The 15,502-nt window shown below is 41.1% G+C and overlaps 1 protein-coding gene across 2 annotated transcripts in view; it reads left to right on the top strand.

Moving 5' to 3' along the window:
* Positions 1 to 15,502, top strand: part of LOC137658448 (uncharacterized) — a 413,371-nt gene that overhangs the window by 24,699 nt on the left and 373,170 nt on the right. For both annotated transcript variants that reach the window (XM_068393174.1, XM_068393173.1), the window contains exons 4-5: positions 3,116 to 3,277; positions 7,084 to 7,262. In XM_068393174.1, the coding sequence (XP_068249275.1) occupies positions 3,116 to 3,277; positions 7,084 to 7,262 (341 nt within the window). The remainder of the gene's footprint in view (positions 1 to 3,115; positions 3,278 to 7,083; positions 7,263 to 15,502) is intronic.

The following is a 15,502-nucleotide window of genomic DNA, read 5'->3' as shown; positions in this document are numbered from 1 at the left end:
AATGGGGAAAATGGCCCAGTGAGGAAAGGAAACAATGAAAAATAAAATATTTTAAGAACAGTAACAACATTTAACATAAATATTTCCTTTATAAACTATAAAAAACTTTAACAAAACAATTGGAAGAGAACTTAGATAGAATTGTGTGCCCTAGTGTACCCTTAAGCAAGATAACTCTAACCCAAGACAGTGGAAGACCATGGTACAGAGGCTATAGCTCTACCCAAGAATAGAGAACAATGGTTTGATTTTGGAGTGTCTTTCTCCTAGAAGAACTGCTTACCATAGCTTGCTTCTTTGTCTGTGGCTTTCATGGCGGCAGATGCTGCAAACATAGAGAAGTTCTCATAGTGCTCTTTGCAAGCCGCTTCATTGTTGGACTACTGGTTGGGATTGGTTGGATACCTCCTCAGGACTGAAGACTTTTCAAGTGGCCAGAAGAAGAAAGCAATGTCTGCCTTCCTTTTCTCAGGTGCCAGGATGGTGAAACTCCTTACTCAAAACGTTCTCAACCAGTGGGTCAACAGGGTTTGAGAAGTCGTGATGCTGTCATCTCAAAATTTCATCAGCAGGTACCTTTTCAGGTTGTTGGGGAACAGTTTGTTTCGTAACTGGAATACAAACCTTTCGGCGAAGCTGAAAGGACGAGCCATTAAGATTTAGTGAGGGTTAACTACCCATCCCGCTAGTTAGCGGGGGTTAGGGTAGTTAGCTACTCTCCCACTCACACACCTGTGAATGAGCTCACTTTGCTTTTGGCTCGGATGGTGAATGGTCGTTGCCGCTCTTTATCCTCACCTCACTCATAGAGACTCCTCTTCAGAGGACTGCTGCTGCTAAAGGTCAGTCTGGGGTGTGGAAACATAAAAATACGTTCACAGCCTACTACCTGCAAGACGTGACCCACAAGAGGCTCGATATGTTCTCTATCAGCTCTGTGGTGGCTGCACAACAGCTGGTATAATACCTCGAGCTCTTCATTGGACAAGTAGCAGAAGGTTGAGGGCACTGTTACCCATTTTTAGTCTGGGTTAATGAAAAGGTATGACTGGCTCTTATTCTTTTCTTCATCCTCCCCTCTCTTGGGGGAAAGCAGGAGCCTGGGTTTTCTGCACAAGGTGACCTCAAACCACTGCTGCTAAACCATGCTTCTTTATGTACCAGTACTGTATTATGTCAATACTGTTGTGTCCCCATACCCTGACAAGGTGGTATTGGGAAAGTCTTGGTTACAACAGTTTTTCCTGTAAAGACTCTGAATAACTTTTACCTTGACAGTCGCATTGCTTATCTCAGCACACAACTTGCGTAGGCCGCAGACCTTGCGTAGCAAGGTTTAGCGAGATGTAGGGGCTCCTTATTTTTGGTAACTACCTATTTAAAATAAAGAGCCCCTGGGTAGCCAAAAAACCATTTTGGCAGGGACGTCCACCCTTCTAATTTGCGAGTCACCCATAATGAATAGCGTAGCTTTGTATTCCAGTTACAGAACAAGTAACAAATTTGGAGATAATTTTTATTTTTCCTAACGATACAAACCCTTAAATAGCACTATTAATACAAACTTACTTGCCAACCCTATCTTCCTTGAAGTCCTACCTCCAGGCAAATTGAGCTCATTCACAGGTGTGTGAGTGGGAGAGGTAGCTAACTACCCCCTCCCCCTCCCGCTAAGTAGCGGGATGGTTAGTTAACCCTCGCTAAATTTTAATCGCTCGTCCTTTCAGCTCTGCCGAAAGTAATACAGTAATGCCTGACAACACAAAATTAATTAATTCTAGAGTGGCATTCGTAACTTTATTTTTTCCTGTTGTTAGTCACATTTTACATGTAAATTGGCTAATTCGTTCCAAACCCTACAAAACACCACATGAAATCTTATAATAAACCTACAGTATAATCACAATGAAATATTGTACAGCAAAATACATTTGAACCGTTCAATATACCAAAACTAACTGTTAATACATTTAAATTAACTAGTTATTAGAACATAATGTAATAATAAATGGAAAATAATACAATACTGTACATACAGTACAATACTATACATATACAAAATATACAATAATATATGTACTGTACTAGTATAGTTACCCCTACTAAGACTACAGCTGCATTTTCTATTGTGTAACCCATTTTCTTAACTTTTTATATGGGTGACTATTTTATTCTGGCCTGGCTAGCAAAAGTTTTTTCTTAACGTGAAACATTTTTAGCAAAGTGAGTCATGAAAATATTTGCATCTCATTTTGCAGCATGAAAATTTCGTAAGGAGATTCTTTCATGAAGAGAGTTATGACTGTACCCCTAATAAATAGCTATAGGTTTGTATCGTTAGGAAAAATACAAATTATCTCTGAATTTGTCATTTTAGGTTAGGTTGCTTGCCTGGTTTACCTTTTCCCTTACCTATCTTCCACCTTCAGTGTACGATTCAGCTGGTTGAACCTCAGGTTAGCTTCATAGAAATAAATGGAATTTTGATAATAGAATTATATCAATATTGAATTCGTACCCATGCCATGCTACTTGCCATAAAGCGCCATATACTCGGTGGTTGTATACTAAGGGGTGAGGGAATGTAAGTGTGAAAAAATGGGAATTTTTTTTTTTTTAATTTATAGATGAACCTCAGGTGAGAATTGATATAATTAATTTTATTAGAATTATTTTTCAATAAAAAAAATTAGCAAGTTGAATGTTTTTGTTTTTATATACAAAGAGAAAGTGAGTGCGTCATTGAATTAGCTGCCACTTAATTTTATCTTAAAAAAATTTTCTTAATTACTTTTTTTATTATTAACTAGGTACTGTTCAAGTTATATTTGTATTAATCTTGCTTATGCCAGTACTATACAGTAGTATTTACAGTACTCTTCTTTTATGTTTGCTATATGAAGTGAATTAACCTTACATGATTTGTGTAGAAATTAATTCATCACACATGTGGAGTACTGTACTACTGTTTTGTAAAGTATAATGGAGAATTTGCATTCATGGTAGTGTATTACAACTATATCCCAATAGATTTTGATTTAAAAGTACAGTACATTTTAGAAGAAATCTTGAATTGATTACTAAATGTTATAGTTATTGGCATTTTTTCTTCCAGTAATAGAAAATCCAGTCGCTTTCACCTGAAAACAAACATCACAGAGTCCAGGTTTTTGTCAATATGTGATCGCCTATTACGTAACAACCAGCTTACTGACTGCACGCTGGTTGCTGAAGGCCAGTTTGTTCAAGCACATCGTTTGGTACTGGCTTCCTGCAGGTATATTTTAGCCAGTGTTGTACTTTTTATATATTTAAGTATGAATAAGTAATAAAGTTCATCTAAAAGCATATGGCAATTTGGACACAAATATAAGCCTTAATATTGTATCAATGCTGTTAATGGGATCATCATTATTTAGGTTTGTACGGTGGATTTTTTAGTTACAGTAGTGCAGTATATAGTTAGATGTGAGGTTAGTTATTTACACACATGTTTCCCCAGACTTCCATCCCTTTATTGTTGATGGGTTGGCTTGTGATATTCTTTATTTATAAAAGAACGCCACATTGAAGTAATGTTCTGTCTTTGAATCGGTTGCACTCATTAACTTCTTAGATATTTAATGAATAACCCACATGACCCAATCCCAGAATTCATATATTTAAAATGACTTACAGTCAAACATATTTTTTTGTTATTGTCCATTTCTAACCCACTGTATCACATATTGGAAACAAATCCTTGAAGTAAATTTTGTAAGACCCTTCAACATTTTCAGGTTATTTAAATTTTCAATGTGCTGCAATATTGATATTGTATAAGGGTTTAATTGAAAGCGCACATTTTGGGCCAGCCTTCTGATAGTTGAGGTTGTAACTTGGTGGTCTTGTTAAGCATCTGACTCTCAGTACTTGATGTATATAGTACAGTAGTTTGAAAGTACTGTAAATTGGCTTGAGTTTTCAACATTTATTAATTTTTTTCCCCCATTTGTATTTGCTAACACTTTCATGGCACAATTTGTTGTCGAAACATTTTTATTATTTTCAAAGACCCTAAAGGTGTATAGAAATACCTCTAGGTTTATCTGCAGTGGTGCAGTCTAAATGTCAGTTTTTATAAAAGACAGAACTCTTTGAATTTTAGGAGCTTGAAAAATATTGTTTTTATTCCTTTTGCTAGAATGCTTTTTTAAAACTCCAAATAAATCCATTTCTTTCATGTTGATAATTATTATTATTATTATTATTATTATTATTATTATTATTATTATTATTATTATTATTATTATTATTACAAGCTAAGCCACAACCCTATTTGGAAAAGTAAGATGCTATAAGCCCAAGGGCTCCAACAGGAAAAAATATCCCAGTGAGGAAAGGAAATAAGGAAACAAGAGAGGTAATAAACAACCAAAATGAAATATACTAAGAATGGTAACAACATTAAATCAGATCTTTCATATATAAACTATAAAAACTTAAAAAAAAAAAAAAATACAGGGAGGAAGATAGATAAGATGGAACAGCATGCCCAAGTGTACCCTCAAGCAAGAGAACTCTAATCCAAGACTGTGGAAGGCCATGGTATAGAGGCTATGGCACTACCCAAGACTAGAGAACAGTGGTTTGATTTTGGAGTGTCTTTCTCCTAGAAGCGCTGCTTACTTTAGCTAAAGTCTCTATCCTACCCTTACAAAGAGAAAAGTAGCCACTGAACAATTACAGTGCAGTAGTTAACCCTTGTGAGGAAAAATTTGTTTTGTAATCTCGGTGTTGTCAGGTGTATGAGGACAGAGGAGAATATGTAAAGAATAGGCCAGACTATTCGGTGTGTGAGTAGGCAGAGACAAAATGAGCCTTAACCAGAGAGAAGGATCCAATGTAGTACTGTTTAATCAGTCAAAGGACCCAGTAACTCTCTAGTGGTAGAGATATTTAAAACGGTATGATATCTAAAAATCGCTGTCCAATGTTCACAACTGACTATTGTCCTTTAATTAGTAAGATTGATTCAGCATGAGCTGGAGTTTGTCATTAAAGTTGGATAATGTGCGATTATCCAGCTTAGGAGAGGTAACGGGACCATTCTCTCCAAGACAGTACTTACAGCTTGATGTTGGAAAAGTCTCCTTGGCTTTCCTCGTTGGAGAAGCTTGATCCTTTTGGAGGATAACTTGTCGGGTTCCAGATATTCCCTGTTCTATCCTGTTCCATTGGGACAGGAAATATGGGTTGGTTTTACATGGTGACTAGACAAAGAAAACCTCACCAGGCGAGTCTCTCTTAACTCCCCGCTTTCAAACATGCATCTGTTCTAAGATGTGTTGAAGGAGAGGTAGGGCTATTACCTGGCCAACATGATAGTATCAAGTGTGTAGTCAGCAGAAGTAGTACCTCTGCATGAAAATATGGAGTTACAACAAGAATTTTAAGAATGTTTTGAGGAGGTACTCATTAATGTTGATGTGTAATAACACTACCGTAGTAGCTTACCACAATGCCCAAGGAGGCACGGTTTCCCTACTTCTTTGCAGGTCGACAGATAGGATGCAAATTTTGGGCAGCAAATCATATACATTCTAGGGACGAGGAATGTACTAGCAGATATACTTTAGTTGCCCGAGATAGGTTGTAGGGCCAGAATAGTCCTTACATCATTGCATAGCAGAAAGGTTTCTTGACCTGTGGTGCTCACCTGAAATCTACCTGTTAGCCACATTGTTTACTCAGTAGAAGAGGCCAGGTATGATTAGGTAACTTTTTGCATTGCCACACAAAACCAGAATGAGATGATCTTTCTTGGCTTTTGAACCTAGAGACCGTGTTTGGCATTCATATGGATTAAGTTACAATTGTTTATCTTTTTCCTGGACAAGCCCATTTCATCACCACTGAAAATTTTGGAAGTTAGCCTGTCTTATCCTAGAGTTTTTTTTAGGAGTTCATAGAGGATGATGCTGCTTTGTCATCTGCAAGAGCCTTAAGTTCTTGTGTCTGTGATTTAAAGAAAGGCTATTATCAACCATCCCTTACCAGCCTTAAACTTTCTCCTTTTGTTCCCCCAGTTTCAACTCGGTAATTCTATGAGAGGTTAAGTACTTTTTCATTAATACTTTGCCATCAATGGAGAAATGCTTTTGTGACGCATCCTCTGTCCGTATAATGCTCTGTCTTTGCAAGCACTTTGCCATAAACCTTAGAGACAATATTTTTCTTTTTAGTCGGCCAAAGCACATGAAATTTGATCTTATTTCACCTCTATTGAGTGGATGTGTGACTTGTTTCACCAAACTTACAGCCCACTTTGGTAAACTAAAGGCCTCATTTGGTATGTCGAAGGGTGTCTTTGTGTTGTAGGTTTGCATGAAAAAAATTATTTTTAATGAAATTTTTTTGCTTTGTTTAGATACCTTGGAAATTCATGAACATAGTATTATTGTAGCTTTACAAGTTAATTTATACTATCAATATCATTATTACAATATTATTTGTATGATGCTGATTATATAATATTTATTGATTATTTATTATCATTATATATTTATTATTATTCATTCAAATTAGTTTAACCAGACTTCAGTCATATATATATTATTCATTCAAATTAGTTTCTTCAGACTTCAGTCACATTGTGAAAATAGAAAAGAATATCCATCTACCATGGCACTTCCCTATTTTAGGAGGTAGCCAACATGAACAAAAAACAAAAGGAGATTTTTTTCATTGTTTCTTCAGATCCATAAATGCAAGATATATTTCTTTATCTTTTGCTAACTATTTCCCACATATCTGCCTAACTGTAAATATCTGATCCATACATCCCCTACTTAGAAGGGGATATAGACAGAAAATAAAAGATTGCAAAGAAATTAGACTGGCGCCTTTAAGGCTGCTTAAAAGAACATTCATCACTGGCTACATTTTGCCCTTTAATGTACAGTACCATCTGTGGAACAGATAAAATGGAAATTTCCCACAATTTACAAAGTACAGTTTTATTTTTAGATTTTCATATTTTTTTTTTCTATAGTAGGGGACTAGATTTTTCTAGAAAATAACACATTTAAATTTCTTTTTCAGTGAGAGTTTTGAAGAGATATTCAGAAACGTAACTCAAATGAACCCTGTCATTGTTCTTCGTGACATTTCAATTCAAGAATTACGGGGTTTGATAAACTACATGTATAAAGGAGAAACTCTTGTTAAATCAAACGAGCTTCATGGTCTTCTAAAAGCAGCAGCTCAGTTGAAAATTAAAGGTAGGTTTGAAATCCATTTGTTTTAAATCTTTACTAGAGGGAAGTTTCAAGTTAACACTCTCTCTCTCTCTCTCTCTCTCTCTCTCTCTCTCTCTCTCTCTCTCTCTCTCTCTCTCTCTCTCCCCCCCTCCCCCCCTCCCCCCCTCCCCCCCTCCCCCCCTCCCCCCCCTCCCCCCCTCCCCCCTCTCCCCCTCTCCCCCTCTCCCCCTCTCTCCCTCTCTCCCTCTCTCCCTCTCTCCCTCTCTCTGTGCTTTTACATAACCGTAATTCATAAATATTGTGTGCATGCGATTGTGTTAGGTGCTTTAGTTACTAACACCCATAATATATAAGTACTGTACTGTAAACTGTACGTACATACACGTAGCCTACAATTTAACAGCAAGGAGTCTTGCTTATATTGTATTACAATGAAATAGCTGAAAAATACGAGTGGATAGAAAACAGGTAGGTTATTTATTGACGTATCATTAATGAATCTTGCTTGTATTATAATAAAATAGCTATAATAGGAGAATGTGTAAAAAAAAACAGGTAGGTTATTTATTGTACACGACACCCACAAGGTGCTCGCGCGAGGGTAGTAACCTCTGCATTCCATGCTTTTATCTTTCTCTGGTATATTTGGAAGATTTATATCAGAAAAGTGTAAAGAAGGACTCTTTTCACCGGCCGTCACAGGTCTCTCCCCAGAAATAGATTTTTCCTTCGTCAAAATCCCTTTTTATATATAGTTTCTCATGTTTGTGTTGTCTTTTGGGAAATCTTGTACTATTGTTTCTTTGTATTCTTTTGGTCATACCAGAATAAGTAAATATTTATATTACTATTCTGTCAACATCTTTATACTGCACATGTGAATATATAGGGAACCGGTTAGTTTTGATGTTATCACATTTTTCAAGGTCTGACATTCGTGATTATTTTTTAGGACTTTGATAACATGTTTAGATCCTTTTTCTAATTTTGTCTTGGTAGGTAAATTTGAAGATGTGTGTTTCTGTGACAATAGTTTTTGGAACTTTTACATTTAATGTCTTATTTTGCAAATTAATGCAATACTGTATTTGGTAAATCTTATAAATTTACAAGGGTTGAAGGCATTATCTGTATAATATTAGAAGGATAACTTTTGAAATAGAAAAAATATTTTTGATTCCAAATAATTAGGTTTAAATTCTTAGATAGGCTCATTGTAATTTTACTTTTATTCCTATGCGGATAAAAAACTTACGAGTCATTTACTGTATGTGGGTTATTCCTAGTTTTGTTTTCTACGCCCAGATAATCAAAAGAAAATTGGTTTGATTACATCATGCTTCGTTGCTAGGTAACTGCCGCGCATTACATATAATGTTTCTCCAAAGCGCTTTCCTACAACACTCCTGGTCACGAAGAAGGGCAGACGTGCTCACTTCCTCTCTCTGTGATCAGACATCTGCATCGTCCTCACCGTACCCTTATAGTGCTTAGTGCTTGTGTCTGATGTTTACTGTCACTTGAGTTCTTTCATTATTGGTGAGATTACTAGTGTGTCCTACAACGATTGCCTTGAATTTCGTGCATTCTTGCCCTGGGCGAGATGGTCACCCCTGTGGTATGTTTGAGGCGGTAGATGTAGATCCACACCCGGTTTGTTCTTCTTTTAGTGGTAAAAGATGTTCTGTGGAATTACCATGTGAGTACTGTAGGGATTGGTTGTCCTCCCAGTGGTAGAGATATCCTTCACTACAAGAAACGATCTAAGAGAGATCGTTCCCTTCTTTGTTTTCTATCAGCAATGATAAGAAACGTAAGATCAATACTGCAGCGAACGTTATCCCCCATTTAAGTTGTGTCAGGAACCCATTGAGGCTCCAGTCCCGAATGACGACGGCCATAATTTTGTAAATATTTTATCACCCAGAGGTAATATTGTACAATATGAACTTGAACCATTTATTTTAGCAGATTGCCTGCCTTGGCTGATAATTTCTCCAATGTGTCATGCAAGTGTGAAACATCTGGTTACCAGTATAGATGCATTTAAGAAGAGAAAATGCTAAATTTTACATCAGAAAAGGAGGAATCTTACAGTACTCCTTTTACTGAAATGAAATTTGATTTCACACTTGCTACTTGTAATGATACAGCCCCTAAACCTAATGGAATTCCATGTGCAATGATTAAACATCTACCTGTTAATACTAAGTAATTTATTTTAAGCATTATTAACAGAATATGGCATGATCATAGTTATTCAAGTTTTTGGGAACTAGCCATTTTAAAACCCAGTAACGATAAATTTTTAGTAGCAAACTATCGATCAATTGCACTGACGTCTTGTTTATGTAAGATCATGAAGATGGTCAATGCAAGACTGATGTGGTTGGTACCTGGAAAAGAAGGGTATTTTATCACCTATCCAGTGTGTATTTAGAAAAATGCACTCAACGACTGATATGTAAATACGACTTGAGTCCTCCATTTGTGAAGCCTTTGCTTCCAAACAACACCATGTAAGTCTTTTTTGACCTTGAAAAGGTTTATGATACTGCATGGAGATATGTAATACTTAAAACCATTCATAAATTGGGACTAATAGGAGAGCAACCATTGTTCATTCAATCATTTGTTTTACAGATTTTCTCTAGTGAGAATGGGGAAACTATCAGAGAGGAAATGCCAGAGAGGAGGAGTTTCCCAGGGTAGTGTGCAAAATGTAACCCTATTTGCACTAGCCATTAATAGGATATCCTCTGTTATTTCCCAAGATATTTTCTCAACATTATTTGTAGTTGATCTCTCCATATCATTTGCTGAAACTAGAAAGGCAATGGTTGAGAGAAAACTACAACTTTCAATTAATAAAATTATTCAGTGGGCTGATATGAGGGGATTTAAGTTTTCAAACAAACAAGACTGTAGCTGTCCATTTGTGCTGTATTCGGGGAATACCTCTAGAACCTGATATGTATATCAAAGGTCAGCGGATCCCATGCGTAAGTGAAGCTAGGTTTTTAGGATTGATATTTGATTGCACGCTGGTATGGGTTTCTCACTTGAAAGTATTAAAAGTTAAATGTCTTGATGCTCTGAGGCTTTTAAAAGTTTTGTTCCATACACCATGGGCTAGACCGCAAAACTATTTTAAAGTTATACAAGTCTTTAAGTTTTTAAATATTTAACTTAGCCGGTGAATATATATAGCTGCAACTCTGTTGCTCGACAGACAAAAAAACAGTAAAACTCGCCAGCGATCGCTATACAGGTTGCGGGTGTGCCCACCAGCGCCAACTGTCGGCCAGATACCATACTCGATGTAAACAAAGACTCAATTTCTTCTCTGTCGACGTGTCGACAAGACGTACTTTACTCGCTGTTGAAACCTGGAGTTTTTCCCATCATATTTGGTGAAGTACTTTAATTTGGTTATGAGCTTTCGCAGTACAGGGTTTTTCTTCAAATAAATCCTTGAACTCTTTTTTGTATCGGATTCATTGTTGATGACTTAGATCGTTTTTTGGAATTTTCCCTTGACCAATTCAAAATGGCTGACCTTTCACAAGTTCCCAAGTTTAGAAAATGCAATGCTAGGGACTGTCATAGGCGTCTTCCAAAGGCTTCTCTCGACCCTCACACTGTTTGTTCCAATTGTCGGGGTAAAACCTGTCAATTGGAAGATCGGTGTGAGGAATGCGTGGGCCTTTCGGAATTCGATTTTATCGAATTTGAGAAGTATACACGCAGACTAGAGAGAGATAGGGTAAGGAGAAGTTCTTCTAGGTCGGTAGATTTTTCCTCTCCTCATGCCCCTCAACCTAATCCTTCCCCTGTAGTGGTTGTTCCTAACCCCCCTCCTAGCACTCAGGAACCATCGATGGCTGACATGAAGCGTGCTATCCATGCCTTGGGGGAGAGAGTTGAGTCCCTTGCTAGTGACCGCAATCAACTCATGGCGGATGTTAAGGAACTAAAGTGCCAAAGTGCCGCGGGAAGTGATAAAGTGCCTAGTGTTTCTCAAAGTGTTGTGAACAGTGTTGCGCTTGAGGGTTCGTCTGTTCGTGCCTGTCGTCCTCCTAGTCCGGGACCTCTTGCAAGCTCCCAAGCCCAGGGGAGAAGCAATGTCGTACGACGCATGGGTTCGAGAGGCTTTGATCAGCGAACAGACGTTCCCTCTATGGTATCAGGCGTATCTCCCCAAGATCGCCCCTACCAACGTAAGACGAGAGAGCCCGTTTTTACCTCGTCGTCCGAAGGTGTTTCTCGTAAGAAACTTTGGACCAAGGTCTCACGACCTTTGAAGCGTAAGTCGGTCCCTTCAGGACAAGTCCAACGTCCCGGTTGTAGCCACTGAGTCAGTTCGGACTCGTTGCCGTCATCTGATGACTGCTCGCCGCCTAAGAGAGGCAAAGCGGTACCGCCTCAGTCGCTCACCCCGTCTGTTGCCGCACCTGCTGCCGTAGACCCTAAATGGGTACAGTATTGCTACAGGACATGCAGTCCAAGCTTGCGTCCTTGATGGAGGACTTCAATGCGGAGAAGGTTGCTGCTGAACCTTCTGGCCAACAACCATCCAAGCGGTCTGTTGTGCGTCCTGTTGACGCTGAGGTTACTTTCTCGCGTCTACCAGTTGAGGTTGTACCCCCACCGATGCGACCCAGTGTGGTTTGCCAGCCGCACGTTGACGTTAGGCGACGCACGGAGGTGGTTGTTGACGTTCAGGACGTTCAACAACCATCAGAGGTGACTTGTTTTGACGCGGTGCGTCAACCTCCGCAACCCGGTATGGTGTTGACTGCACAACCCAGACGGTCTAAACAGTCTCGGGTGGACGCTGTGCGTCCTCGCGCACCCATGGTTGTTGACAGTTCACAGACTGTGCAGCAGTTCCATGACTTTGCGTCCGGATCCGTCACGCATGCACCAGTGCGACCGGACTCAGCGAGCCAAACGTTGCCCACTCCGTTGCCGTTTCCTCATCAGTTTTCGGATGAGGAACTATCAGATGAGGACGTTGCTGAACCGCAAGAGGATCAACCTTCAGAACTTGACGAACCTAAGGCAACTCAACCATCATTGGACTTTAGAAAAGTCATGGCTGTATTTAAGGAGTTGTTCCCTGACCACTTTGTTTCTGTGGCTCCTCGTTCGCCGCCGTCAGAGTTTGTGTTAGGCGTGCCTGCTACCACACCTGCCTTTACTAGACTCGTTCTCTCTCGTTCATCCAAGAGAGCTTTGCGGCTGTTGGGAGACTGGTCAGAGACTAAGAAGAGTTTAGGAAAGACAGCATTTGCCTTTCCCCCATCTAAACTCTCGTCTAGATCGAGCGTCTGGTATGCCACGGGAGAAGTTCTCGGCTTGGGAGTTCCTGCCTCTGCCCAGGGCGACTTCTCAAGTCTTGTAGACTCTCCCCGCCGCCTTGCCATGAGACGCTCGAAGATTTGTTGGTCACCATCGGACCTGGACCACCTTCTTAAAGGGATTTTTAGGGCTTTCGAAGTCTTTAACTTCCTAGACTGGTGCCTAGGAGCCCTGAGCAGGAAGATCTCTTCTGCAGATAAGGACGTTTCCTTGCTCATTATGTCCTGCATGGACAAGGCCGTCCGTGATGGGTCCAACGAGCTAGCCGCCTCATTCACGTCCGGAGTCCTGAAGAAGCGAGAGTCTCTATGTTCTTTCCTGTCTGCTGGAGTGACGCCATATTAAAGATCCGAGCTACTCTTTGCTCCCCTTTCCAAGTGCCTGTTTCCTGAAGTCTTGGTAAAGGAAATTGCCCTATCTTTAGTTCAGAAGGACACCCACGATCTAGTTGCGTCCTCGGCTCGCAAAGCTCCCCCTTTGCCTACATTGTCTGCTAGACCGAGGTTAGACACTCCAGCGTCTCGCTTTATTCCGCCCTTTCGTGGCAGAGCCTCCAGCAGAGGAGGTGCTCGTGCCGAAGGGAAGCGAGGGAAGAGGAAAGGATCCAAGTCCTCTAAGGGCAGAGTCTGACTGCCCGCAACTTCAGACAGCAGTAGGAGCCAGACTCAAGAACTTCTGGCAAGCCTGGGAGAAGAGAGGCGCAGATCAACAATCTGTGAAGTTACTCAGAGAGGGGTACAAGATCCCTTTTGTACGCAAACCCCCTCTAGTGACGTCCCCCATCGATCTCTCTCCCAGGTACAGAGAGGTAGAAAAGAGATAAGCCCTGAAACTGGAAGTGTCTCTTTTGCTAGAGAAGAGAGCGGTGGTCAAAGTCTCGGACCTTCAATCACCGGGGTTTTACAACCGTCTCTTCCTAGTATCAAAGAAGACAGGAGGGTGGAGACCGGTGCTAGACGTCAGTGCTCTGAATGTCTTTGTCACAAAGACGAAGTTTTCCATGGAGACCACAAAGTCAGTCTTAGCAGCGGTCAGAAAGGAAGACTGGATGGTCTCGCTAGACCTAAGGGACGCCTACTTCCACATCCCCATTCACTCAGACTCCCAACCTTTTCTGAGATTCGTCTTCGAAGATGTGGTCTACCAGTTTCGGGCCCTGTGCTTTGGCCTAAGCACAGCTCCTCTCGTATTTACGAGGTTGATGAGGAATGTGGCCAAATTCCTCCACTTATCGGACATCCGAGCCTCCCTTTATTTGGAAGTCTGGCTTCTCAGAGCCTCTTCCAGTCGTCGCTGTCTGAAGGATCTCAAGTGGACTCTAGATCTGACCAAGGAATTGGGACTCCTAGTCAATTTGGAAAAGTCGCAGCTGGTCCCATCCCAAACTATTCTGTATTTAGGGATGGAGATTCACAGTCAAGCTTTTCGGGCTTTTCCGTCGGCCCCCAGAATAGATCAAGCCCTGTTTTCCATCCAGAAGATGCTGAAGAAAGAACGCTGCTCAGTCAGGCTGTGGATGAGTCTGGTAGGGACGCTGTCATCCCTGGAGCAATTTGTATCACTAGGAAGACTACACCTCCGTCCTCTTCAATTCCATCTGGCTTTCCACTGGAAAAAGGACAAGACGCTAGAGGCGGTCTCGATCCCGATTTCCGGAAAGATGAAGTCTTGTCTGACTTGGTGGAAGGACAATATCAACCTAAGAGAGGGTCTTCCCCTGGCTGTTCAGTTACCCAACCACGTTCTCTTCTCGGACGCATCGGACTTGGGCTGGGGCGCGACGCTGGACGGTCGGGAATGCTCAGGTCTGTGGAACACGAGTCAGAGGAGCATGCATATCAACTGCAAGGAGCTGTTGGCAGTTCATCTGGCCTTGAAAAGCTTCGAGTATCTCCTTCGAGGCAAAGTGGTGGAAGTAAACTCGGACAACACCACGGCCTTGGCGTACATCTCCAAACAAGGAGGTACCCACTCACTGACGTTGTACGAGATCGCAAGGGACCTGCTCATCTGGTCAAAAGATCGAGACATCTCCCTAGTAACGAGGTTCATCCAGGGCGACTTGAACGTCATAGCAGATTGTCTCAGTCGGAAAGGGCAAGTAATTCCAACAGAATGGACCCTCCACAAGGGTGTGTGCAAGAGACTTTGGGCCACTTGGGGTCAACCAACCATAGATCTCTTTGCAACCTCGCTGACCAAGAGGCTTCCAATCTATTGCTCTCCAGTCCCGGACCCAGCAGCAATACATATAGATGCCTTCCTCCTAGATTGGTCACATCTGGATCTCTACGCATTCCCACCGTTCAAGATTGTCAACAAGGTACTGCAGAAGTTCGCATCTCACGAAGGGACAAGGTTGACGTTAGTTGCTCCCCTCTGGCCCGCGAGAGAATGGTTCACCGAGGTACTTCGATGGTTAGTAGACGTTCCCAGAAGTCTGCCTCTAAGAGTAGACCTTCTACGTCAGCCGCACGTAAAGAAGGTACACCAAAGCCTCCACGCTCTTCGTCTGACTGCCTTCAGACTATCGAAAGACTCTCGAGAGACAGAGGCTTTTCGAAGGAGGCAGCCAGTGCGATTGCTAGAGCAAGGAGAGCGTCTACCATTAGAGTCTACCAATCGAAGTGGGAAGTCTTCCGAGACTGGTGCAAGTCAGTTTCTGTATCCTCGACCAGTACCTCTGTAGCCCAAATAGCTGATTTTCTCTTATACCTGAGAAAAGGACGATCCCTTTCAGCTCCCACTATCAAGGGCTACAGAAGCATGTTGGCATCGGTCTTCCGGCATAGAGGCTTAGATCTTTCCAACAATAAAGATCTGCAAGACCTCCTTAAGTCTTTTGAGACCACTAAGGAGCGTCGTTTGGCTACGCCTGGGTGGAATTTAGACGTGGT

Source organism: Palaemon carinicauda, chromosome 19 (genome assembly GCF_036898095.1).
Source record: "Palaemon carinicauda isolate YSFRI2023 chromosome 19, ASM3689809v2, whole genome shotgun sequence".
Classification (NCBI taxonomy): domain Eukaryota; kingdom Metazoa; phylum Arthropoda; class Malacostraca; order Decapoda; family Palaemonidae; genus Palaemon; species Palaemon carinicauda.
This window is presented reverse-complemented; position numbering and strand designations above follow the sequence as displayed.